The sequence below is a fragment of the Heliangelus exortis genome, chromosome 9, assembly GCF_036169615.1.
Source record: "Heliangelus exortis chromosome 9, bHelExo1.hap1, whole genome shotgun sequence".
Lineage (NCBI taxonomy): Eukaryota > Metazoa > Chordata > Aves > Apodiformes > Trochilidae > Heliangelus > Heliangelus exortis.
In genome coordinates, this window is record NC_092430.1 from 19,255,770 (window position 1) to 19,281,747 (window position 25,978).

General features: G+C 42.0%; 1 protein-coding gene across 2 annotated transcripts in view; it reads left to right on the forward strand.

The window, feature by feature from the left end:
* Positions 1-7,571: 7,571 nt before the first annotated feature.
* GNB4 (G protein subunit beta 4) overlaps positions 7,572-25,978 on the forward strand; it is a 32,510-nt gene continuing 14,103 nt past the window's right edge. The window contains exons 1-2 of one of the 2 annotated variants that reach the window (XM_071752618.1): positions 7,572-7,672; positions 24,531-24,627. In XM_071752618.1, coding sequence (XP_071608719.1) covers positions 24,571-24,627 — 57 coding nt within the window. In that variant the 5' untranslated portion in view covers positions 7,572-7,672; positions 24,531-24,570. Of the gene's footprint in view, positions 7,673-8,291; positions 8,424-24,530; positions 24,628-25,978 lie in introns of those variants that run through there. The other variant, XM_071752619.1, reaches the window with a different exon arrangement.

Below are 25,978 nucleotides of genomic sequence, written 5' to 3' on the forward strand. Positions count from 1 at the left end.
CAGAAAGAAGGAGCACCCTGGCCAAGGAGCCCTGGTATCTTCTGGTAAAAAACCACATGGGTGAGCATGAATGATTTCATTCAGAGTTTTGGACCAAAACTCCGTGTATATGAGGAAAATCATTAACATACCATTAGCAGTCATGTGTTAGAATGGAAATTACTTCTTTATTGTAATCTCTGATTTTATTTTATGTTGGTTTTGTTTCTTTTTTTTTTTTTTTTTTTTTTTGCATTTTGCTTATTTGAACTCTCTTACTGGTCATTTTCACACTGCTTATATTTATTTTCACTCCTTTGTTTGCTCATTTGTTCTTCCATCTGAAAAGCTCTTCTGTTGGGTAACTTGTTCAGCAGCAAGGGTAGAAGGAAGGCAGGTGGGCAGGCAATCTGTATTCTGATTTTGGCTCTGCTGCTGGCTGCTTGGCAAGCTGTTTACACGACTCTGTGCCTTACTTTCCCACAGGACACTCATAGTTGAAGAACAGTTTAAAATCTTTGAAAAAAAACAAGGACTGTGCATCCTCTGGTGCTATTTACTGAAGGAAAACACAATGAAACAAAGTATTTTTTTCCATGAGCACCTAAAGTGTGTATGAGTTGATTAAGCCCACTAAGCCTCTATTCTTCATTTTTCCTTTCCTGAATTAGATCTAAGTGTTGAATCATCATTGATGTACACATCCAAACCTCTACAGACATCCTAGCCTTCAAACTGTAAAAAATCCAAAGTGTTCTAGATTCTTCAGCCCATTTAAGAAATGTGATGTGCAAATAGCAAGTCATAGTAACTAGAAAAACACAGTTTCAGTACAGATCTGAATTGGCACTACAAAGAGTATGTATTGGCCTCTCCTTAAAGTCCAATGCTCTCTCTATTGCCTCTCACCAAAGTTAATTTGGTTAAAGTGTCCACCAGCATGGCACAGCAGTTTGCTAAGGGTGCAGTTGCTGTATCATTTTATGTTACTTGCAGTCTTATAAAGCTGTTGTGGATAACAATAGAAATAGTGTTGTTTCTTTGTCTGGGACAGGGTACCATTTCCAGCATCATTAATTCACTCTCCTTTTTCCCTCAGGAATGGCTGGGGTCATAGCAACAATGCTGATGCAGATGTAGGTTAAGAGCCAGCAGTATGCTGAAAAGCTTACTGAAAATGCTCTCTGTCTCCCTGTAGACCTGGAAACCCAGCCTCTTACGTCAGATTCCCTCATTCACAACCATAAAATTCCTCAGGTACCTAAAATTAAGTTAATAGCAAAACTTAAAATTTGCAAGCTTGAGTAATACTTCTGACAATTCCAGTGTAAGCTCAGACTCAAAGTTGAGAGGAAGGTAAAATATAATTAGTCTAATATGCAACACTTCACTGTAGTGCAGATTTCTTGCTGCATTACACCTGGAGGTTATCTTAGGTTCCAAAACTTTGCCATCTTTATTGTAATGCAACTACAACTCCCTGATTTAAACCCATAGTTCATTTACTGATCTTCACCAGAACATTTGCCAGTGGGTCACCTGATTGCTTTGTCTTCTGCAGTCTTCAATTAGCAATGCTAAACTGTGCTCAGTGGGAGGGTATTGTGGTGATGTCCACTGGGCTTTGGCTCTGTAAATCTGTTCATTTCTTGGTGGCACTGTGCAAATGCATATACTAGAACTATGACACTGATTATTTTCAAGGATGTTGGGTAGCAGTGCAAGAACCTTTCATTAAAAATGTGAAAGGTAGTTTGATTTTGCTATGTTTGAAAATTAGCTTATATTTGTAAGAATTTCTAAAGCTGATTAATGGACCCAATGATGCTTCTTCAGTTGACTTCCTGTCTTGTTCCATAAAGGGGCAAAACTATCTCTAAACAAAACAATATTTCTTTAATACTTCTTTCTTCCTAATTCCACACTCTTTTACTGCCCATGTCAGTTACTGAATGCTTTGTTAAGCTCTTCATGACTATTCACATTTTTTTCTTCTGTCTCCATTCATTCCACGTTATGCCTGGAACAACTTTAATGTACCTTACACTCTTCATGTGTTGAAGCAGTAACTAAAAACTCACAAGAAGTCATCACTTGCTGTTTTATATGCAGGTAACTAGTCCTTGTTTGCTCCCTATTGCACACACTGTGAAATTCTTGAGGTTTAGGATTAGTTTAGGTATATGGTATAGTAATTGTAATTTCCAAAGCAGGATCTAGAAAATACCACTCATAAGAGTTAGGAAAATAGCTGTTTGGCTGAAAAGAGTCGGGAGATTTTTTTAAAACTGAGAGTTAAAAAGGGATCTTCATTGTTTCTGCCACTCCCATCTGCTGTTCTCTGCAGCTGAAAATGGGGCAGAAAGCCAACATCATGACATTTGAGCAGACAGCAGTTTGTGGAAGCGTCTATTACAATTCCACACCCACACCCTTGGTGGAAAGGAGCCTTCTCCCTGGACATTTTCAGTGAAGTTGCTGGCAGAGAGTTACAGCTGATGTGAGGCTTCATCCCCTGAGTCTGGGATTTGTAGGCAGACTCTTAAATTCTTCTATGAAGGGTTTAGGTACAGATTGCCCTCCCTCTGCTTCATTACTCTTCTCTCTCTCCAGAAGAAATTGAGAGAATTTCCAAAATATGCAGTAGAGTTTTCTCAGCCCTCACGTGCCTTTGTTACAAGCATCAGAGTGTGCAGAAGCACAGTGATTAATAGGAGCATTGTCTTTTGCCACAATAGTGATCTTAAACGTTGGTGAAATACCTTGCAAATTACAGTGAGCACGTGAAATTAGTATTGTTCAAAAATGCATGCATAAACATAGGCAGTATGTAAAGCATCTATGCATGTCTCTCTATCCACTCCTCTTTCTTCTATTTAAATCGTGCTCAGTGACTGTTCAGTTCCCGTTAAGGGATGAGTCACCTGGCTCACTCTGGAGTCAGGAATCTAGACTCAAAACTGTAGCTGCACAGTGATCCAACTGTGCATCTTGATCAGTTCCTTTACTGGACCTCAAAAAGTAAATGAACTCTCTGACATCAATTGTTTTTTCAGCCTCCTAAATAACCAGAGCAATATTATTACTGTTTCTCCTTACATCATTTTTCTTGATTTTTTTTTTTTAATTGAATTAAAGATTAGAGAATAAGCATGTGGATATAAAAGGAACTGAATTATGCTGGACTGGCAGCCCTGGACACTGAAGTTCACTGCTTCTTGGTAACACAAGGACACTAATAAAACACAGCAAGGATACTCCCCTTCACCTGCCCAGATGAGCAGTTGGTCCAAAGACCAGAGCCAGTGGTGAGCAGCTGGTGCAGTGTCCATGCACATTCTTTCTGGGACTTCTAGAAACACATGTACACAACATAAACTAAACTGCCACCTTGGATACAGATCATGTAGAGCATCAGCTGGTGTGCAGAGGGATCACTGCTCCTTGGTGCTGTAGAAAGCCATCCATGTGTAAGCAGAGCCAGTGACAGGCTGATAAAAGATGATCTGATGTGCTTCAGTTGTGAGGCTGAGCATGTGGAGGGTTCTTGAAATGAATGAATGTTGGGCTTCAGTAAGAATAAGAACAGAGATTGAAGATACATCAGTAAAACACTTCCTTTCGTATTTAGGAATACACTGGGGAGGGGATGTCTGAAAGTGGATATGTTTTTCTTTCATGTATATAGAATATAAAGATAATATGTGTTGTCCTGCTTAACAGGGAAATTATACTATATGAGTAAATTAAGTGACCTTTTACATCTCTGGCTCTTCACAAGGCTTGAATAAAGAATGGTGTGAGATTACTCACTTATTAGGAAGGAGTTAATATTAATTCCTAGATGGAAAGATGGAAATGTAAGGGGAAAAAGATGTCGATCAGCCTATCTCACCTGAATAGCTGCGTGGTTTGCAGTAGCAGAAGTGCTGTCAGACATAAACAAAGAATGAGGACAAAACAAAAGGCAAGGGCACATGCAGCAGGAGCCGCCTGATTTAACCAATGAAAAAAACAATAATGAAAGGAAACCAGTGTTGCCATTATGGAGTTGTCAAGAGAGTGCATTGCCACATCCATAAATTAATTCTGAAGTCTGAATGAGCAATTTATTTTTTTTTTTGTTTTCTGAAGTCAGTCGAAGGACTGGTGTGATTCAGTCATACCAGTGAAGGGGATTCCCTATGGATCTTTGTCTCTTAGTTATCAGGGTTGCTTTGGGGTTTTTTGCTTTAACTTGTCTCCTGAACAAACATGATTACTTCGTGTATATCCTGAAGTGTTTTGGGAAGGAATTAGATAATGGGCTGATGAAATGTGGGGGCTTTCTGGAAAATGGAAAGTACCAGTCTCAGAGTGAAGTCTGCAATTTGCTGTAACCAAGAAAAGACATGCACAGACCTCAGTGGTGTTTTTAGCCATTTAGAGTACACAAGTGTCTGTCCATCTTTGTGTCTTTTGATCTCAGGGCCTGGGGAGTTTTTTTAGAAAATGTCTCATTGCTTCCTAATGCCCATTTGCTTTCACGGTGTTCCACAAAACTTCAATCAAAAAGGTGTTTAAGGTGCTGCTGGAGCTAACTTGGCTGAGGTTTTCACTTGCAGCTGAATCAGCACTATCTCTGAACAGGTTCCCTTCTCCCTCTGGGTATCTCTCCCTTCAGAGATGTTTCTGACTCATCAGGCAGGAATCCAAGCACTGAGGGCCTCCAGCACCACTTTAAGTATCAGAAACCAAAGTTGCTACCTTGGCTGTAGTAACTCATAATTCAAAGGAAACATGTTAGGAAAGCTGATCTAGATACTGGTCTTAAAACTCATTTGGCACTGTATCTCAATATTTCTCTTTCGCTGCAGAATAAATTAATTCCTTATATAAATTCTAAAATAATAAGAAACATATTGCTGAACTGGCATAAGGATAGTGCACTAGGGGTAGTTCTGATTTTGCAGAGTAGGGTTTGGCATATGAAACCAGTGATCAGAAGGACTGGACAAAAACTGGTTGTAGAATATTGCCAGTAGCGGGACTGGGGATTTTCCTCTCATTAGGAATTCATAACTTCTTAATATAATAAATAAGAAAGCAGACTACTGAATAGCTGGGATGAGTTTTATAAGGAGAGGCAATTTCTTTTATTTGTATTTGTTGGCTTAAGAGAAGATATCCCTCCTTGCAAACTTTGCTGCTAGCTTTGGACCATCACGGCTGCAGCAATGCCACTCTTGCAAGGTGAGTTTCCCTGCTGAGAACCATGTCCTGCCTGCTTCATTTTCCCAGTCTGGCACAGGAGAAACTTCCTTGTCTCCCAAATGAGTCATGAGGATAAAATATGAAAAAAATTATAAAATGTTTTGATATTGCTCCACTGGAAGGACAATGACGGATAATTTTGCAATATATAACTGCTACATCTGAACTTTTCTGGGGCTGTTTGCTGCCTGTGATTTTCCAGAGCTGTTTGAAAAAAAAAAAAAAAAAAGAAATTATGTGCTCATTCTGGAATCGTATCTTGTCAGTAATCTCTACTCAGAGATCTGAAAATTTAATTAAGAAAAACGTAAGGAAGCAAGCATAATTTAAGGGAGAATTATCCTTGTGCCTTATTTCCCCCTTTTATAAAAAGTTAAGCAACTTATACAGGGACACAGTGATTCTGAGAAGTTTCTTCTCTTCTTCAAGCATGGTCCATCAAAATCTGACCCATACCTTGTCTATTTTTTTCTATGTGATCACTTGTTAAATGCAAAGTAAATATATTACTGAATGTCATCTCTCATTTGGGTAAAGGGAAGACAGATGTATTGCAGTGCAGGAAAGCGTAACGTAGACTTTGTAGCCAGGACAAAGCTATAAAAATAATAGGTTTGAGTCAGTAAAGGGAAGTGCATAAATGTTTTTTTAAGACTGATTTGTGGTGAGCAATGAGCTGTTTCATTACAGTACATACTGTATGTTCCAGTGTGTACTATCATTAACACCAAGACATTAATCAGTAATACACTAATAGCTCAAAGATTGCTTTACCCACAGTAGTTATGATACTCATGTAAATTTTTTTACAAAAATCTTGGGGCTTCATGGTGCCAGTGGCATGGCAGAGGTGTGTGCTGAGAAGATGGAAAATACAAGTATCCTCTCTTCAGTGTTGGAGCCCTGGCTGCCTTATGTTTGGTGTTCTGAGGCAATGACTTGTGTAGAGGTGTCCCTGTGGCACCAAGATGAGGCAAGACTCAGAGAAGGTGTGACTGCAGCATCCCACAAATCCCACGCACAAATTGGTGTGATGTTTGGTGTGATTGTAGTCCAGCAGTTTGATGTTAATTCTGAGCACTGAACGTGGATAGCTCAGCAGTCTTGTGCTGGGGTAAGGATGGATGCCCCATTAAGGGATGTAGGATTGCAGCTTTGTGAGGAATACACCGGATCCGAGTATCCACCCACAGGCATCACTTCTACTTTGTTACTATCTACAAAGCTGGGTGGAGTCACTCCTTGCTCCTAATCACAGTGAAACAAGTGACAGAACAAGAGGAAATGGCCTCAAATTGTGCCAAGGGAGGGTTGGATTGGTTATTAGGAAAAGTTTCTTCGCATCAGGGGTAGTCAGGCCATGGAGCTGCCCAGGGATGTGGTTGATGTGGATCCCCTGAGGAATTTAAAAGACATGTATATGTGCTGAGGGACACAGTTTAAGTGGTGGTCTTGGCAGTGCTGGGTTAATGGTTGAACTTGGTGATCTTAAAGGTCTTTTCCAAGCAAAACAATGCTATGATCTATGAAACACCCCAGTCCTCTGGGTGTTAAGGGTGAGATGCAACTCTCATCGATCAGTTCCGCAGAATTGATTTTATTGATCGGGCAGGGTTGCCCACAATGAGGTAGCTGAAAATGCAGAGTTTGGGGCCTCACCTGGAGCCCTTTTCCCCGCCAGGCCAGGTCCCCACCCTCCTCCCCAGGCCGCTCCAGCGGAGCAGCAGTGCAAGGCGTCCATCGAGTACTTGGGGGCACCCCAAGAGTACTCCAGGAGTATTTGAAGAGCCCCGATGTGGGTGCTCGGGAGGCTACAGGCTGCACGGAAAACGCGTGCTCTAGCAAAAGAGGAGTTCTGCCCGCGGCTGCACTAACTTTTCGGTGGACACCGGTGTGCCCCGGGAGCTGGAGCTAACCCACCACCCCCCGGCTCGCCTTGTGCCCCGGCACAGGCTCGCAGCCCCCGCCGGGCTCCCTGCCAGGACGCGAGAGCCATCTCCGGGCAGGGACACACCCGTCCTGCGCTGCCCGCCCTCCCGCCGCTGCTGCCGCCCGCTCCGCCGCCGCACCCGGTGATGGGGCTGCAGGGCCGCCGCCTGGGCACGGCTTCTTCGCGGGGTGCCGCCAGACTCCGGGGCCTCACACGAGGCTTCCACGGGCGCTGCCGGCTCCGGCTCCCGCTCCCCTCCCCAAACGTGGCCGTCCCGCTCCGCCCCTCCCCGCCCCGCCAGGCCACGGCGAGCCCGGGCGCCGGCACCTCCGGGGCGCTGTCGCTTTAAGCGCTCTGACGTCAGCGCTGCGCTGCCATGGCAACGGCCCGTCACGTTGGCTGGGTCCATGCGGGAGGGGGAGGAGCTCCTCCCGCCGCGACCGAGCGCCATGGAGGCGGCGGCTCGGTGACACCCGCGCGGACCGTTACCCGGCGGCGGAGAGCCCGAAGGTATTTCCCGCCCGGACCGCGGCGGGATGGAGGAGGCCCGCGGAGCCGGGCTCCTGCCGGCGGGGAGCGAAGACGGGCTGGCGGGCGGCCGTGCCCGTCCCCTGGGGCTCAAGGGGGGCCGCCTGAGGGCGGCGGCTTGTCCCGCGGGACGGCCCGCGGCGTCCCCTCCGCCGTCCCCGTGCCGGGAAGCCTCGGCCAGGCGGGGCGCGGGGCTGGAGGGGCCACGGGCCGCACTTCCTGGTCCGGCGGCAACGCTGGCCGCCCCCGCGCAGTGTCGGCCGTACACATCCCGGAGGAGTGTGGCTGCGGGCGGGTGGCGGCCGCGAGGTTCCGGCGCGCTTTCCGCCCCGAGCGGGTCCGCTCGGGCGGCGGAGCTCACGGGAGGGCTCGGCCCCACCGCCAAGGAGGCGCGGAGCTCTCCGCACACGGGGAGGGCCACACCGGCGGGAAACCCCGGCGCCCCCTCCGCCTTCGCCAGCCACCCTCCCGGCAGAACTTGGTGGGGCCGCCCCGGGAGCGCCGCAGCCGCCCTGCGCCCGCCGACCCCCGCCCCGCCCCTGGCTGACGGCCCCATCCCGGGGTGGGGGGGGAGGATGGGCGGCACCACCGCGCCGCAGCGCCGGGAGGAAGGGGGCGGTGCTCGGCGGGGAGAACCCAGCCGCAGCGGGGGTGAGAGCTGAGGCGGCCGCGGGCGTCGCCGCCAGCAGCGGCCCCAGCCCGGCCAGGAACAGTGCCGCGACCCTGCTAGCAGGTAAAGCTCCGCCACCGGGGCTGCGCTTCCCGCCGGGGCGCCGGCTGCAGCCGCGGACGGAGGGGCTCCGCCGGGACACCGCCCTGAGGCGGCGGGCTAGTTAGGGGTGCGGTCCCGCCTCGGGGTTGCGAGCACTGGGGTCCGCCGGGAGTGGCCGGGCCCGGCGGGGGTGGGTGGCATCGCCGGCTTCGTCCCTTCCCGTTCCCCTCCTGCCCGGGCTCCCCGTAGCGCGGGCATGCCGCGCCGCCGCGCCCAGCCTCCGCGGGGAAGGGTGGTGCCGGGGCAGGGCTGGGCCGCCGGGACCTCGGGAGGGCTCCCCGGGGTGGGTCCGGATTGGGGCCGAACGGAAGGGAAGGAGAGGCTCCGTCCCACCGGCGTTTCCTTCGGTTGAGGGGCGAGGAGCGGGGTGGGCGGCACCGAGCCCCCAGTACCTCCAGCTCCGGCACGGTTCCGCTGAAAGGAGCAGCGGGACCTGCGGGGCGAGTTGTGAGAGCTGCTGGCGGGGCAGGGCGCCGAGGAGTCCCTTCCCTGGAAAGTGCCTGCTTGTTGCCGGGGGTCATCAAAGACAGACCTGGCGCTGAAAGTAATGGGATTGGCGATGCGGGTGTCACTCTGACTTGTGCACAGGGATGTGCAGAATTCTCCTGCCATCCCGGCAGGATCAGCTAGCCCAGCACTTCGGATTTAAAAGTCTACCGCTAGCAGCAACAGGCAGTTCTGAGGTTTATGGGATAGGCAGGGACACTCTTTTTCGTTTATATCATTATTTCTATGCCTATATGTAACTTGTTTGGGTTTCATCATTGTCTAAATCAGTTTTGTGGCAAGGGGCTATGACTTTGATGCAATGCGTGGGTGTTGTGACAAGGGTAAGTCTGCAGGTACTCCCCATCCTTAGGAAAAATGCAAAGTCATTAGGTGTGTTTTGTGTCATACTTCATAGGTACTGCTAGTTTCCACATCCAGATTTTTTTTATTTTCATTATTTTTATGTTGAGGTTATCAACTTCTTTATTTTTAGTTTGGTCTTCATTGGAAGTTGTGAAGAACATTTAAACTGCATGTGTCTGGTAGACAACAAGTTTAGCTTATGCTATAATGCTATGTGAATTAATGAAAAGTGAGCCTCTGATTTGTGCCCCCTTGTTAGTTACACAGTTTGGGAAGAGATGTCTTTTACTAGCTTGATTATTTGTAGCTTGGAAAATTCATGATTTTCTAGGCTGTTTTTTCGGTTCTGAAGTAGGAGCATGGTAAATTTCAGAGAAAGGTGTGAGTGGAGGAAAAAAATTCATAATTATAAATTGTTTTATTATAAATAATCAATTTCTGAAACAACAGGAGAGTAGCTGTTTTCTGCTAGGTAGAGTGTTAGCAAAAGGATGGCAAAATCTTCCTGAGAGAAGAGGCAGGTAACCAACCTCTTAATCCCGCTAAAAAAACGTTGAGAGAGAGAAAAATTCTAGTTTTCTGAATCTGATGGAGGTTGTGTATTTACTGGAGTTCTGTGTTCTAGTTTGATCTCTTCTCTGAAAAATGTTGTGTCTCTTTTCAACTGAGAATCTGAATTGGGAGATTGGAGTGATCACTCGGTGAGGAACAGTTCCCCTGTGATAGTTGGGTTCTTTTTCTCTTTTCTCGTCGTTCTAGCCCAGGGGTTGCCGTGCTTCACCTACAAAACTACCCACAAGAGCATTCATTGTGCTTTCCAGAATTTCATACACTTCCCTAAGAATGAATAGAGGATCCAGAGGTTTTTGATAGTTCCTGTAGGGAGTTAAGGGAACACTGGCGGGCACGAGCCTGCAAAGTCATTCAAGTGTGCAGAGGAAAATGTGAAGCTGCTCTCTGACTTCTACTTGAAATGATGGGAGTGATGTAAAAGTGGTCACTAACCTGACAATTAAGTGACAATACAGTAGATGTAATTAATGGTTAAAGTTAAGGAAAGTCTGAAGTAACACTAACAGGGGTAACAACTGTATCAACAAATTAAAATGAAACAAACCACACGAAAAAAACCCTTACAATCCTGAAAGTCTTCTAATGGGATGGGAATCTTTGGTTGGTTTTTACAATGTTTGTTTGTGATTCCTGTGCGTGATAGCTGTGGTGAAGTTAATTTGTGCTTCCAAAGAGCAGACTGATTTTATCTTGGAAGACTGGATCTAGGAAAAACGGGGAGCTCATAAAGATATGGATGTCTTGTGTGTCTAACATGGCAATAATGGATTATCTATTATTTTTTTAAATTAGCAGTTTTTACAACAAATAATATAGGTGAATTGTAGCCTTAGTTCTTAACATGATAGATCTGTGTAACAATAAAGAATAATAGCTTTCCATCTGTTAATAATGAAATTTTGATTTTCAGGTTACAGGGATGTCTTTTTCTGTATTGTTAAAGTGATGCAGCAAATAGCTGGTGCTCTCTGTCTTGCTTAGCCCTCTCTGAAGTGCTTTAAATGTTGGGCTCAATAGACTACTCAGGTTATTTGAATCTTAAGTAGAAGATAGTTGGCTATTAATGTGGTCTGTTGTATTTATGTTGGATAATGGAAGTTTCAAGTATTTGTTCTTGTTGCTTAGTTGAGTACTAATATATCTAGTGTTTAATTTGTCCTCCAAGTCTTTTAGTTTTCCAAAGAGTTTCTAAAGAAAAACCTGGGACTTGAAAACCTTGCAAAAATATTTGCTGGTACAGAATTGTGCATAGTTCTCTCCTTGAACATTATGCAGTTTTTTAAGATGCTGCAAAATTGATGAATGTAAGATTTTGAAGATGAAGAAACAGTAAGACCTCATTGTGCAGTGCACTGTAAATCTTCCTCAGTTCCTGTCTTCTCTGCCCGAGTCATAAATTAAGATTTGTGTTACTGAAGACAGGGTCATTTGATTTATAGTTTCTTTTTTATTTTTTTTTTATTTTGGGAGTCACTTTAAAAAGTCTCATCAGACCAGTAAGAAACTCAGAATCTCTGAGCTTGACATGCAGTGCTAATTCATTGAATGTAAATACTTAGGAACAGTGGTATGAACAGTGAACAGTGGTAATGCAGTTATTGTGGTTTGTACATAATACTGTCAGAGAATATCAGTGCTCAGATTAATGCAGTTCTCAAGTGCCCAGAACTTGCTGTTTAGAAAGTATGCATAGTATTGCCAGTCAAGAAAATATTTTTAAGTCCCACCGGAGTTTTTCTCTCTCCTTTAATTGGATGCAGACCTGTCACTTATCTTCTGAAGTTTGTAATTAAACTTAGTTGTTATTGTTCTTGTATGAAACCTCTGTCTTTTGCAGTGCAGTGTTTTGTAATAGGATTCATATGAAATGCTAAACAGAACTAAAGCAAAAGATCACGACAGACATGAAGGTGTGCTCCTAAGGTTGTTGTTTGGTACCTGATACTAGGGCAGAGCACTTCATAGAGCTTTCTAGATAACACATGACAGTGTTGTATGTGCAGCTTTAATTTTAAAAAGTCTGTACTGTTTAGGATTGGGCTGATGTGTTCAGCAGCATGTGAACCATGGAACAGTTCATCTTTGCAGAGAGCAAAGACAAGAATGAGATGAACAACCTCATGTTTTGATGGGATGTCAGCTTAGATGCAATCAGTGATCCTTGCTGTTCTGATTAGTGTGAATTGTTACAGTTAGTGTGGGGAAATACCATAATGAGATCTTACCTGCATGTTTATAAAAAACAGATTTTAAATGAACATAGACACTGACCAGCAAATAGTTATGCTGTTCAATGGAGACAGTTTTATTTCTTTTAGGTCAGCTTCCAAAAGTATGTGAAATGCTGGCATGCAGTAAAACAAATTTTGATTCACTTACTATAATTCTTGCAGTGTATTGCTTTTTGAAACCACTCTAAACTGAAAAGGAGGGGAGTGCCTAACTATAATGTAGAGTAAAAGGCACTTTGTAGTTCCACCTATTACATAAAATTAGTTGTTTGGAGGCAAAATAGGTTTGCCAATTTGCAGAAGCTGTGGTTTTCCCTTCCTTATGTTAGATCCCAGACAAATATTAATCATATGGATTTTCAACATAAGCCAAGTGTTTGAGTCATTGTGAATTCTACTGTTTTGAAACATTAAAAGGGCTGAGTAATGTTAAGATTAAAATTATTTTATAATAATTAAGTTTTCAAATGGGGGGGAGGGGAACAAAGTAAACCCATCAAATCAGTCCCATGATTGCATATATTTCTTAAATGAGATTGCAGATCTTGGAGCTACTCTTGATTACTAGCTTGGTGTCTTTGACAAGAGCAAAGCCTCCTCACAGTAAGTGATGAGAATGAACTCTTGGACCTGTTTGGTTGCTTTTTATAGTGCAGTTATTAGTTCACGTGGTCAACATCTAAGTCTTGCACAGATCACCCAAGCAGTTTCAGGATAAGACGATGATTTGAGTCTTGTGTTAATTTTTGTATATGTTTTTGATGCCCTGTATTTTTTTTTTTTTTTTTTTTTTTTTTTTTTTTTTTGTACTGTAGTATGACATAAATTGTAATTTTCTGTTTATATTTTAAAATGCAATTTATGTGGTACACATCTAAAGTCTTGCATTAAAATTAAAGATGCTTATGAAAGATATATTGTTAAAACACATGTGGTATTTAAAATTGATCCAGGTAAAATAAATACATGATTTGACTACTTTTCTGGAGACCCTTTCTGTCATTATCAATTGTTGAGTGATTTTTCATGTATTTAATCCCCAGTTTGGAAAAGATATTTTCCTTCCTTTGGGTCCTTGATTTAAAGTGAGCTTAGCAGTTGCTAAGCTGAAAGAAGTACTTATTACATATACAGATGCTACACTTGTCAAAGGGGAGATTAGAACTTGTTGATCTGTAAGATCCCTTCCAACCCAAACCATTCTACAAAAATCTGATTTAACACCAAATTTAGAGCCTCAGTCTGTATTTAATGACTTTGGTTGGTTTTGGTGATTTGACTTACAGATTTTGACAGTGCAATGTAATGTCAGAGAAGTAAAAAATTTTAATAAGAGTGTGGCATGTAAGGTTTTAGGCAGTCTTATTCTACAGAAGCTTCCACCCCAAAGAGAATTATAAATTAGGTTTAAGCAAATGTATTTATCTTGTGTTGCTATGGGAGAATGTAAAGTGGAGTCCTTTCCTTCACACATCCAGGTTGGTGGTGGTGGGAAGGAGAGGAAGGAAGAGCTAATGAGTTTTGTAGGAATTTCAATATTAGGTACAAATAGGGCAAGTTCAAAAAATGTCACAGCAGTTTCTGAGAAAACATTGAGTCCAAATGCCCTAAAATTTGAAGAAACTGACAATGGTGTTAGTGCCATTTTCCTTCCATTTGATCACTAGGAAGGACACAGTAGCGATGTGGATGTTCCCAACATTCTTAGAGGAGGAGAGCATTGGCCCGCTGGGAAGTGTTGCTGGGAAGGATTGCAGCCTTTTCAAGGTTACTAAGTGACTCTTTTTTGATCCTGACTGACTGCCTTGTGGGGCAAGAAACTTCTCCATTGTTCTTTCTAGTAGTTTGGATACAAGATGTCTAAATTTTAAAAAAAACAAAACTAAAACCAATCCAAACTGCAGAAAATGAAATGGCCAAGAACTAAGACTGCTGCTACAAACACAACTGAAATCTCTACGATGTGCAGCAGAAAAGGGCAAATTCTTCTTTTGTCTTAGAAGCAGCCCAAAAGAGGGAGCTGAATTATTATTTTATTTTTTGTACAGCAGGATAAAAATGTAATACAAGAAAAAAGTAAAAGGGCTATAAATGTACTAAAATGTAATTATGTCAGTGCTTAATTTCTGATCCCAAGACTTGAGGAAAAGCAGCTAATTGGGAAGGTCAGGTAGCTGGAGACAGGAAGTCATTGAGGCATTTTTTCCCCTCTCATCTACTCCAGCTCATTACAAATGCAAATAGATGGCCATCAAAAGGCAAGCACAAACTTTGGAAAGTGGAAAAATTAAGAAAGGAAAATTGACTTTCCTGGTGTTTTCAGAAGCCTGAGCAATTTTCTGTTCTTAATCTCTGCAGAAATCTTGTGACCCTTAATCATAGACTTTTCCTACTTTCCTACAAGATGAACAGCCACCATCCTAAGCAAACAGTTAAATTGCTTGAGTTTCACTGGCAGGGCTAATGTTTGCCTTTTCATTGAGTCAGATATAGTTTTGCTGTGCTTAGCTTGAAAAAGCAGAATATTAAGATAACTCAGTCATTTTTATTAATCTTTCAGTCACAATTGCTGAAAAAAAGTCCAGAACTGTAGCATGCATATCTCAAACATCAAAACCAAAAGACTTACAAGAACAGTGTCTGCTCTCTAGTGAAGGCTGAAAGCAGAGATGATGTGCTCAGCTAGGCTGCTGTTGACCCAGTTCACTTTGTCTGAGATATGTAGGAAGTATTTACAAGAACAGAAGTTTCAATGGATTAGAAAGATAACCTCCAGCAAGGCAGATTGTGGACACCTGGGCTCTTTGTGGCCACAGTGCCTGGCAAACACATTCCTGTCTATAACCTTAGGCTTTGTCTCCACAGGGTTATTCTGCTATTTATAATGTAGCATGTGTCATGTTTTAATAAAAGTGTTGTTATTGTGTTAACAAAAAAAAAAAAAAAAAAAAAAAAAAAAGTGACACTTTGGGAAGGATTACTTCTAGTGGGAATATTGTACATCTTTCCTTCAGCATTTTGTTTCTCTTCCATCCTCTTCTGTTGGAAACTTCATCACAGGGTCATCTTCTGATAGCCATGTTGTCAATTTCTGACTTTTTGCCACTTCACACATTTGTGTGACCCGAGTATCTTTTTTGTTTGTTCTTGTGTTTTTGGGCTATGAACTACACAAATATGTATGGATTTTAATGCACTGCAGGGATGTGAAAAATGATGAATCGCACACTTAAAGTACAATGTCTTTTAACATAATGCCACTTTTATCCAGACACATTTTGTTTGGGGCTTTTATCCTGCCTAAAAGTGTTCTGCTACATGTAATCAGCATGTTAAAGATACTCCTACTTTAAAGACAGCCTTTATTTTGAGGGCCCTGCAAGTGTGAGGATAGTTAAAAGCACAGTGATTGCTTTTATACATGCTTTAATATAGCATATTCCTTAAGTATTTGATGTAGTTTCTTTTTTAATAAAGGACCATTTGAAAAGAGGCAGTGCTGCATGAGAAACATCAAAAGAGTATGGATGAGTTAGATCAATCTCATCACAAGTGATACCTGAAGTTACACAGCCTACGTACTCTTAAACCTATACTTGCATCAATAGGGCTAAAAAACAGTACTCAGGGGTTTCACATTCTAGTATGGGGTTTCTTCTGCTCAGCCTGTGGCTCTCTGTATAGAGAGGAGGTTGATAGATTTTTTTAAAGGCCTGTGATAATATGCATCTAAAAAATAATATGGAAAAAAACCTATTAAATTCTCCTGAACTCTAGTCTGGAAGAGAACTTAATTTTTGTGGCTTAACAATTATAAATAATTGACTAGAAGCGTATTGTGAACCAAGTGCAAAATTACAATTAGACCTGAGGGCAGTAGTTTTATCTAATCTTTGGGTAATCAGTATAAAAAAAGCAAATGTTTATATTCCCTTGTTTTCTTATGAAAGAAGAGTCCAGCTGTATGCTAAATGTTACAGCTGCGTGATTATGTGAACTGCATAATGCCTCGCTGTAACTTGGGTACCAAGGGAGTGTGTGTGTGTGGTGCTGAATGGTGAGGAGGAGGGAAGGGTGCTAAAGACTATGTATAGATCAAAATGCTTCTTTTTTTTCCTGCAAGCTGGTGATACATCTGAAAGGATGCAATGTGTGTGTGTAACTGGTAGTGCTGGCCTTTCTGCTCCCGGAGTGTGTAAGAATGTTCCACTTTCAAGAACTGTCAGCAAGAAATTAATTTCAGTCAAGTGAATGATCATCTTAGTTGGGTCAAGACACTTTTCCTGTAGACAGTTTCTCTTAACAGGTATCTTCTCCACTGCCTTTAAACCTAAACTTTCTGTGTACTTAGTGCCTTTTATGCATACCATGCAGTCTGCTTGCTCTCAGAAAACAGGAGGCTGCTTAAGTAATCCTTTTGTGCATGAAGGTGTCAGACCAGATTTTATATGCATAACACTGCTTGGCTCTACAAAATGCAAAGGTACTGTGCCACTTCAGTAAATATCAGTGTAGGAGCCTCTTAAAAAAAATCCCAAATCAAACTTGTTTAAAGATAATTTCAGATGCAAATCATCTTCCAAAGACGATTTTCAGTCGTCAGTCTCCAGTGCACTTTTCATACCAAAATTTGGTAGAATAGCTTCTGGGTATAGCTGGGTGTTTGAAGCGAATAACATAGTATGTCAGTTCACTGTGTGTGTCCACTTGTCTGTCCCCAAGGAAAATATTGGAGTGGAACCATCTCTGTGTTGTTATTTAGGGTTGTACCTTTTACTGCATTAAGATCTTTCTTGCCACTTCTTACATATTTTGAATTGTAAAAGCAGTAATAATTTGTTCAGCGATTGTCCTGTGGTCAGTGAACCTAATTTTCACTGGAGAATAATTATTACAGTCACTTAAGACAGTATAATTCAAATTATATGAAGTTCTGTTTGCAAGGATTGTGATAAAAATGCATCTGTTCTTTTGTACCAAAACATTTAGACCTGGAAATGAACATAATGAATATAAGAATGTTACTTTGGAAAAAAACACTCTCTTGGACTGCAAAATATTAATGATTTTTAAAAATTCCTTCCTTCCTGTGCCTTTTTCAGACTTGTGATTAATGCTTAATTTCTTGGGCTGTTTTTCCAGAATCTAGTGTGTGTGGGCAAAGAAGAGTAGGGGCTTTTTGTTAGTGTTTTATGAATGTACTTGGCTTAGCCTTTTGAATTATGTTTTAGAAATAAATTCTAACTGATAAATAAATAAATTCTAACTCTGAGCTTAAGCTACCGGTCTAGCAAGCTGTCAACTTATTGTATAAAGAAAGTTAAAAGTCTAAAGCCACTGCTTGTTTTTACACGAGTAAACTTTTAACAAGAATTACCTCAATCTGATTTCTAAACCGGGATTTCCTTTGTCTGTTTGGTGGCTGCTGTTAACAAGGTCAGTATTTGTTGGTCTGTTTGTCTTCCATGGAAACCATAACCCAAGTGGTGATCCAGCTCAGGGAGGGGTTGTGATCTGCTCCCACCCATCTCCTCTCGGGTTTGGTCTCTGCTCTGTGGGCTGTGCCTGCGCGGGGTCGGGCGGCAGCGCTGGTAAAAGGGCACTGGCTTCTGAGCCCGGCAGCACTGCTGTGAGACACCTTCCAGCCCTGCCTCATCTGCTGGTGAAGATACACTCGGGGTTGATGCTTGGAGTGCAGAAGGTGCACACAGATTATTTGTCTGACTCCGGTTATTCCTGTTAACGCACCCAAGCAGCTGTTGCGGTAAATCCAAACGTTTTCACGTGGCAGGCTGTTATTTCCAAGTTATACTAAAATCACAAGCTAAATAACTGTGTGTGTGTGAAGTGGCACATGCTTCAGCTCTTTTTGATGTGTACGAGGTGTTTTGGTGGAGGAAGGAAGGAGCAATGTTGTTGGCTTGAAACTCCTTCTGCCCTGCAGCCCAGGGGTGGGGCTGCATTTGTGATGTGACTGCGTGGGGCATGTTGGCACACCAAGAGCCAGGACTGCTTTCAAATCCCACTCATCTGTTGCTTGCTCATGGGTTTCTTTTGTTACCTCTCCTTCCCAGCTGTACGTGCAATCTGGAATATATATATCCATCAGTTCCTTAAAAGTGGGGGGTGGTATCTCTTAGAGAAATGGGTCTTTAAGTTCTGTTAATACCCTTCCTCTCGAGAGGCGTTGGTTGATTATTTCCTGTTTTTGTACCAAAGCTATAATGGAGACATATCACTTTAAAACACTTCCAAAATGTGCAGAAGTGCAACAATAGCGCTGACCTCAGGAGGGAGGTCACACCCAGGCTGCTTCCTGTTTTCTTCTTGGGCAGACCAGAGGCCCTGAAAATGGGAGAACTCTGCTTTATGTCTGCCTGGGGGCTCAGAAATCACTGACGAATTAATTCCATTTTACAAAATAAAAATTTAAAAAGCTTGAGGAAGATATTTAATTAGAAGTTCCAAGCTTGTTTTCTAAATGGTAACAATTAAAAAAAAAAGTCAACCATTATTCTCTTTCTTTACTGAAATGTCTAAGACACTCTGCAATTAACACACCCCTCAAAAGTATGCATTAAAGATATAGGAGGGAAGGAGATGTATTGTAGAGGTTGGAGAAGAGAGAGAGAGGAAGAACAAGGTACACAATGGCACAATGACAGCCTTTGTATACTGTTATTTCAACTTTTGCCTCTTTTTACTTGGTTTTAAGTATTAGTTGATCAATATAAAAGCTCCTTGCTTTGTTGTCTTTGTTATTGATGCAGTGCAGCTACAAATCAGAACAAAGAGTTCTTGGGAGAATTAATAGCTGCTAAGATCTTCAAAAAACAGGAAAGACAACATAGGGCCAAGATACGGGGGAAAAAAAAGACATTAGAAACATAATTTTCTTCAGTGGAGAGTTGAGTGTTTGTGGTCCTCCAACAGCTCTACCACAGTAAATATATTGTGTCAAATTCCAACTGTAATACTTTTACTATATGAAGGTATGTAACTACAGTATAGCTCCCAGTATAACCAGAATTACCAGTATAACTCCCTTGAGACAGCTCTGGAGTGTTTCTTAGTGTCTTTTTTCTATAATTAGTCAAGTACTATAGTTAGAATTCCTTATGTTTAGCCACCTGTGTGATCACTGGTAGGGTTGATCACATGCAAGCTGTATGAAACCTCCTCTCTTGACTTTTGCTGTTATGTGTCCATCACTTGTGAGATCTTACTGCATAGGAACTGAAAAACTATGGTTGCTAAGTGTAGGTAAGCGCTTACTCAACTCTAAAGAACTGCTTTTTGAATACAAAATAAAATTCTTGTTTAAACAATACTTTAGTCAATAGCTCTTAAAGATATTGTCAGGCGGACTGCTCTTTTTGCAGTCTCTGTAGTCTCTGTATATTTGGCACAATAAGAGCAATGCTTTGTTATGGGGTGTGCAGTATTTACACCTCTCTAGTAATTTTTTTTCCTCCTGTCTATATGGTGATCGTACATGGGAGTAAGCTAAGCTTGCCAAGGCAAGTGAAAATGCCCTTTTTTTTTTTTTTTTTTTTTTTTTTTCCCTGGAAAAGAAACCAAATTACTTAGCACTTAGTTTGTAAACTGCAATCTTCTCTGAGACAGAAATAGCTCTTCTTTGCAGAACTGAAGCTTCCTATCACTACATGCCTTACTATTCTACTTCAAGTAATTTGCAAATATCATCCCATTTCCTGGCTTTCCAGAGCTGTGTTGGCTCTCAGCCCCCACGCCAGCCTCCTGCTCCATGCGACAGGGTCAACAGGTCCCTGTCTGGTGAACTCCTTGTGTCCTGCTCTGCAACCTGCCAGGCTGTCACAGAGGTCCTAAGTTCAGTGCATCTTCTTACAGAGTCTCCTCAAGTGCATTTGGTGTGAGTTTTTGCAGAGGAAAGGATATTTTTCCAGCCATGATGGTTTTTTTTCCAATCCATGTATTGCAGAGAAAGTACTTTCAATACAAGAAATGGTAATTTGTCACTGCCTGCCCCATATAATGAAGGATTAAACTCTTAGCCAATGATGCTGCTACTGAATCAGGAGTAATGCAAGGGATAATTTATCTGTGGAGCACTCAAGCCTGCCAGTGGCTCTCTTGACACTAGATATGCTGTGGAATCTGACTTAGTTAATTATTCTGCCTCAGGAGGTACTTTATTTTGGTACCAGTAAATTCACTCACACAAGTCTGCTGAGGAGAAGTTGCACTGAGGTAGAGTTTAGCCAAGAAATGGCATTGCTTTTCTGAGGGCAGAGATGTGCTGCCTTGGTTACACAATAACTTGCTCACAACCTGCTCCATGTGTTGCTGCTTCTGCAGGGCAGCAGCATCTCCTGTCCTTGACCCTATTTCCCAGTTGCTTGGGTGTCCTGCAGTGGTACATCCCCTGGCTACCAATGGCATTAAAAATTCTTCCTCTTCCTATTGCTCATCCCCCTTGTGTTATTCATCACACATTGTGCATGTTGTGAATTGCATTTGAGGAGAAGCATCTGGCTTCTTCATCAGAGTTTCTACCTGTAAATGTTAAAAAGGAGGTACCACTCATTTTCTTTCTCAGAATATTTTTTTTTCCTCTCACTAAATGTTAAATAAAAATATCAGTAAGTCAGGGAGATAGACATTCTGTTACCCCCAGCCTTACCAAGAGGAATCATGACTCTTAGAGGTGCAAGAGCTGATGGCTCTGCTCCATGCACAACCAAGTAGGGTATGGCTGGGCTCCTGGGCAAATTATTCTTTGGAATAAAGAATTTTCCAGCCAGTGCTCCTTGCCTGCTGTAGTATTTTGATCTTCAGGGAGGGCGGAGTGAACAGGCACGTGTCCTTTATAACATAGTACGAGTTGAAGTTGAATCCACTTTAGTTTTCAGTAATTGGTTGTATGTGGAAAAAAATGGCAATACAGCGATCGCCTACCTCTGTTTTTGCAATCCCTGTGAGCCCTGTGAAAGCAGTCCCAGCATTTAATCAGATAAAAACCAAGTTGTTTTTATCCAAGGACTGGTAGCATTGGGAAATAGCATGCTTCAAGGTTGTGGTGGTGACCTTCTTCTCTGGGCTGAGGACAGCTTTACAGGATGCAGCTTTTGCTTTGCCATTGCTGCCAGCCATCTATGTTCTTGCCCCAAACCAGGGCACTGTGCTTCACTGATCGCATCACAGGTGCAGGTAACAACAATGTTGCAGCAGAGAAATACAGTCAGGATAATGGTCTTCACACATGGTTACATCTTGGGTTACATCTTGAGTATGTCTTGCTCTCTTTTCCTCTCCAGCCATATCGCTGTAGCATCAGAAGCATTAAAATGGAATAGATGCATCTGCAAGTTCCAAGCACATGCTTATCTTCTGGCATTGCTCTCTTGAGTATGGATGGCATCAGGAAGGTGCTCACACAACAGTCCAACAGCAGTTCAGGATGCTGCTTGCAGAATTAGTGTCAATCCATGAGACCTTCCTCCCTACCCACTCAATTTCTGGAATTTGTGAGCACCTCAAAATAGTGCCTACAAAATTAAAAATCTCAAGTGGAAGCATCTTCCTCACAGTACTGCTAAATACTTTAAGGTGGATGGTCATTTGAACATGGAAACAGCTGCATTGGGAGCTGCTGCCAGCAATATATATTGTATTCAATATATATGAGATGTAGCTTGACTCTGAACTACTGGTAGGTTTTTGATGGGCAGTAACTAATGAACTTGCAAATTTAGAACATACCAGGATTGGTACCATACCATTGCTAGGACTTTCCAAGCACAAAAGATCTATTTTTTTTCCCAAAAAGTATGGAAGATCATTGTCCTTTAATTCGATTAGGAATTTATTTTTAAGCTAAAGGTAGGTGACTGAGAAGTCTTCCTGACCTGGGTTTTGTCCATGTAGGAACTTGTACAGGTATAACATGATTTAAAGCTGTCAAACTTAGCAGTTGTTTATCTGCTGGTGCAGCTTGACACAGAAGTGGCATTAATGAGGAACAGTGCTGATATGAATGACATTGAAGTCATTAACATTGACTTTATGGTTGGAGTGCAAAATGGTCACTTGTGGTCTTTCAGTTTATTTTCTAATATGCTCACAGTTTTATTATCAATAAAAAAATGTCTTGACTTTAACTACTTGTGGCCAGCTGTGCATGCTTCCAGATGAACAGTAACATCACTTTTTTATGGTCACTTCTTCTCTGCATTGAAATTAGTGTTTACAGAGCACTGAAGTGTGTGGCACATCACAGGGCAGAAGCTGACTTCCCTTCTCAGAAAATTAGAGATACATCAACTTCTTTGTTAAGAGTCTTTATCTTCTGTTAAAAATAGCCTGCAGGACTGCTGAAACATTGGCAGGCATCGAGGCATCATGGCTGGCTTGCTTCAGTAATATGAGTCCAGTGTTTTGTCTGTGTTACCTTTGTGTAGGTTCTAGAACAAAAAAGTGAGAACATTTTAAAAAGGATAATCTTAACACTGTGAAACTGAAAAGGGGGGTTGTATTTCATAGAGACATGGTATTCCAATCAAATATATTAAAATTGTAATTAAACCTCAAAGACTCTAAAGGCAGGTGAATAGTACACATGATAAAGTGATTGCAGTTTTTGATGCCTGATTTTTTAAATTGGTTAGTGTTGGTGACTTCTATTTTAAGCCTTCTGTGCACTGGACAATGTTAAATAGCCTGGGCCTCTGAAGTAGGAAGATGATGGTGTATGGATTATGATGTCCTGAAGACCATAGGTTTAGGAAGGAAAGGTGTGAACTTCACAGTTCACTTGTGTGGCTGAAAATATTAGCTAGACCTAAGTCACCGCTGTGCACTTACCAGTGAGAGTGTATTTTAGTTTGGAGGTGATCCAGTTTGTCTGTGTTTGCAGGTTCATTTTGATACTGGCTTTGTAGTGGTATCTGTGGAAAGCATGGAGGTTCAGCTTGAGAGAAAGGTACCCTTTCTTCCTTGAGCTGAGAGAAATTTCCTACCTCTTGTGTAAGGAACACTTGTGTAAGCTGTTAGTCTAGGGATGATTGTTAGCAACAAAAAGTGTCCTGTTTTATAGATGGAAAAAAGCCTTCCAGAGTCTGTCTTACAGAGCACATCACTGCTGAACTACAGAGAACCAGCATCTAGACCAAAGAAAGAGCAGGGCTCCCCTAGGGCTCTGCAGCTTAGCCAGTTACTCTGTCACCTTCCTTCCCTCCTTTTTCAGTGGACTAAACTGGGAGGACAGAGCTGTGTTGTCTCTCATCCTTAAATTAAATGCTTAATGTTTTGAATAGATTCTTATCCCCACTTGTTTTCTTCCCTCAATTTTCATTCTGTGAGCAGTAGTCCAACTTCTCTCTTTTTCTATAAGCTTAAAAGTCTTTGGGGATTTTTTGTTCATGTAATGGGATCACCACCACCACCACTTTTCTGTTGTGCTTTTTTTTTTTTTTTTTTTTTTTTTTTTTTTAAAGAAATACAAACAACTGCCTGGTTTATTCCAGAGAAAGCTACTAGCTTATTTTGATTTCACTACAAGGATACTGGAGTCTAGGCTTATGTGAATAGACTTAAGAGGTCTGTGTCTCTAGAGGTGCTGTACTGCGAATGAAGAAGAAAGTTGATCTGAGGAAATTGCTGAATACACCAAAAAAAAGAGATGTAAAATCTGATTTTTAAAAAATTGCTGGCCTGAAAGCATGCTTATGTTTGGCCTTACTCTGAGGTGTTCTTTTTCTTAAGACTGCTTTGGGTTTTTGTTCAGATGAGGACTACTTTAGGCTCTGTGGGCTGTGCCAGCGAAGGGGTGCTTGTAGGAATGGTTCAGCTTTTACTCTCCCTTCCACTGTGTGGATGCTTTTGAAATTACAACACCATCCACCGTCCAAGGAAACAGGGAAAAAAAAATAAATGTAGGGAAGCTGCTATTTCACCTGCAGTCCTTTCTAATTTTCCTCTTTAATTAAAACAAAAACCTGCCTTGGATGTGACGTGCAAAGGTACCTATATCCCAGCAGTGCTGAGCTCCAAGGTTTGAGGCCACCGCTGCAGTCTTTGCTCTCTGTTGCCACCTTGGGGTGAAGACTGAGGGGTTTGGAGGCTTTAGGGGTGAGGAGAAGTGGCACTATGAAGGTGTTCAGTAACTTTTTGAAGTGCAGTGAGGGCTTCTGTTGACAGTTCCTTGTAAACACCAAATATACTTCAGTTAATCCTGCTTTTCATGTTAGCTCAGGAACTGAAATAACTTAGGTCTTGCCTGATTTATTAGACAGTGTACGAAGGGAGATACCAATTTGGAAGTCTTTCTAGAGGCAGAATAAAGAGATATAGGTTCATGAGGTTTTGTGGTTTACTTTTTAAAGAGGAGCAAGTGATACTGAAGCTTATTTTTCTTCCCTCTTATTGACAGGTTTTGTTCACCAGTGGAGTGTGAGAAATAGAGACTGAAGATGAGTGAGCTGGAACAGTTACGGCAGGAGGCAGAGCAGCTGCGAAATCAAATCAGAGTAAGAATTACTAATTGCTTATTTTTCATTATAAAGTTTCTCCTTTAAAGGAATAAAGATTGCATCTGTGACTTGCTCCTATTTAAGCTGTGCAGAGCTGAAAATATTTACAGAATATTTGTTATCAAAATCAGAAAAGGAAGCCGGTGGAATAATGAAATGCATTCATAATATTTCTGGAACAATATGTTGTATTTCCCTGTTGAATTTTGCCATATTTTTTTATTAGGGTGGTGTGTGTCTCTGCAAGTGTTTTATTTATTGGGATTTAAAAGAAAAAGTGAGCAGCAGACTTGTAGAACCTAGATATGACAGCTTGAGCTTAAGGGTATTGGAAAAGCTTGTTTCTGTGCTAAAAGTGACCTCTGCACTACTCTTGATTAGCTTGCAGGTCAAAGCATGGAGTGTGAGAGAAAACCTTCTAGGGGTGGGTGTCATTTCTACAGGCCCCATTTCTTTGCTTCCTCTTGAATTAATTTTTTTGAAAATGTGGATTCCCCCATATGTGCTAATTTTAGGTTGAAATTACTCACTGCACAGAAACGAAGCATGAGGTGTCATGCCTGAAGTCAGTTTGCCAGGAATCTGTTGCAACCTGCCTGTAAATTTCAGTGATGCAGTCTTCGGTGGGGAGAAAAGAGCAACATATAATAAGGATTTTCAAAGTCTGTTTATTCTTCATCAGCATTTCCTTTCCCTAAACACAAAACATTTGTAGATCTGGTTTTTATGAGAAAGCCTTATTTACAAAGATGTGTAGCAGACAAGACTTCGGGTGCCTCAAACCACGTTTTGTGTACACTGACTTTTTCAGCATGGCATCTGCTGGCAGCAGTTGTTTTGTGGTCTGCTGGTCAGAGCAGTGGATGTTAAGCTGCTTATCAGTATCAGCAAGGTGATAAACACACTTCATGTGTTGGGGGCAAATGTTGCTTTCATGGTTGCTCATTCAGTAATATCCAAGAAGAGCTGTCTGCTATTATTTTCACTTAATGCCACTAATGAAAGGAAAGGCTCAGACAGTGTTGTGACACTGGGTACCCCTTCTAGCAACACTGTAGGGGAATGCAAGTAAATTTTACTTTACAAAACTTTTTCTTAAATATAAACTTTATTACGGCACTGAAAAAATAAAAGGTATACCCAATGTTTCAGTTTTTTCTCTGCCTGGTGTGTAAAGATTTTCTCTTCACATTATGCTGGGGTAAGCCAGTTAGTTTTATTGCAGTATTCATTATCAGTCTGGTTTTATGCAAAATTCTGTGTGATACCAGGCAAGTAAAGAGGGCTAGACTGTGTTGCAGGAATGTTTGCTTCTTTAATTTTGGTACATAAGTATCTGACTGACCCT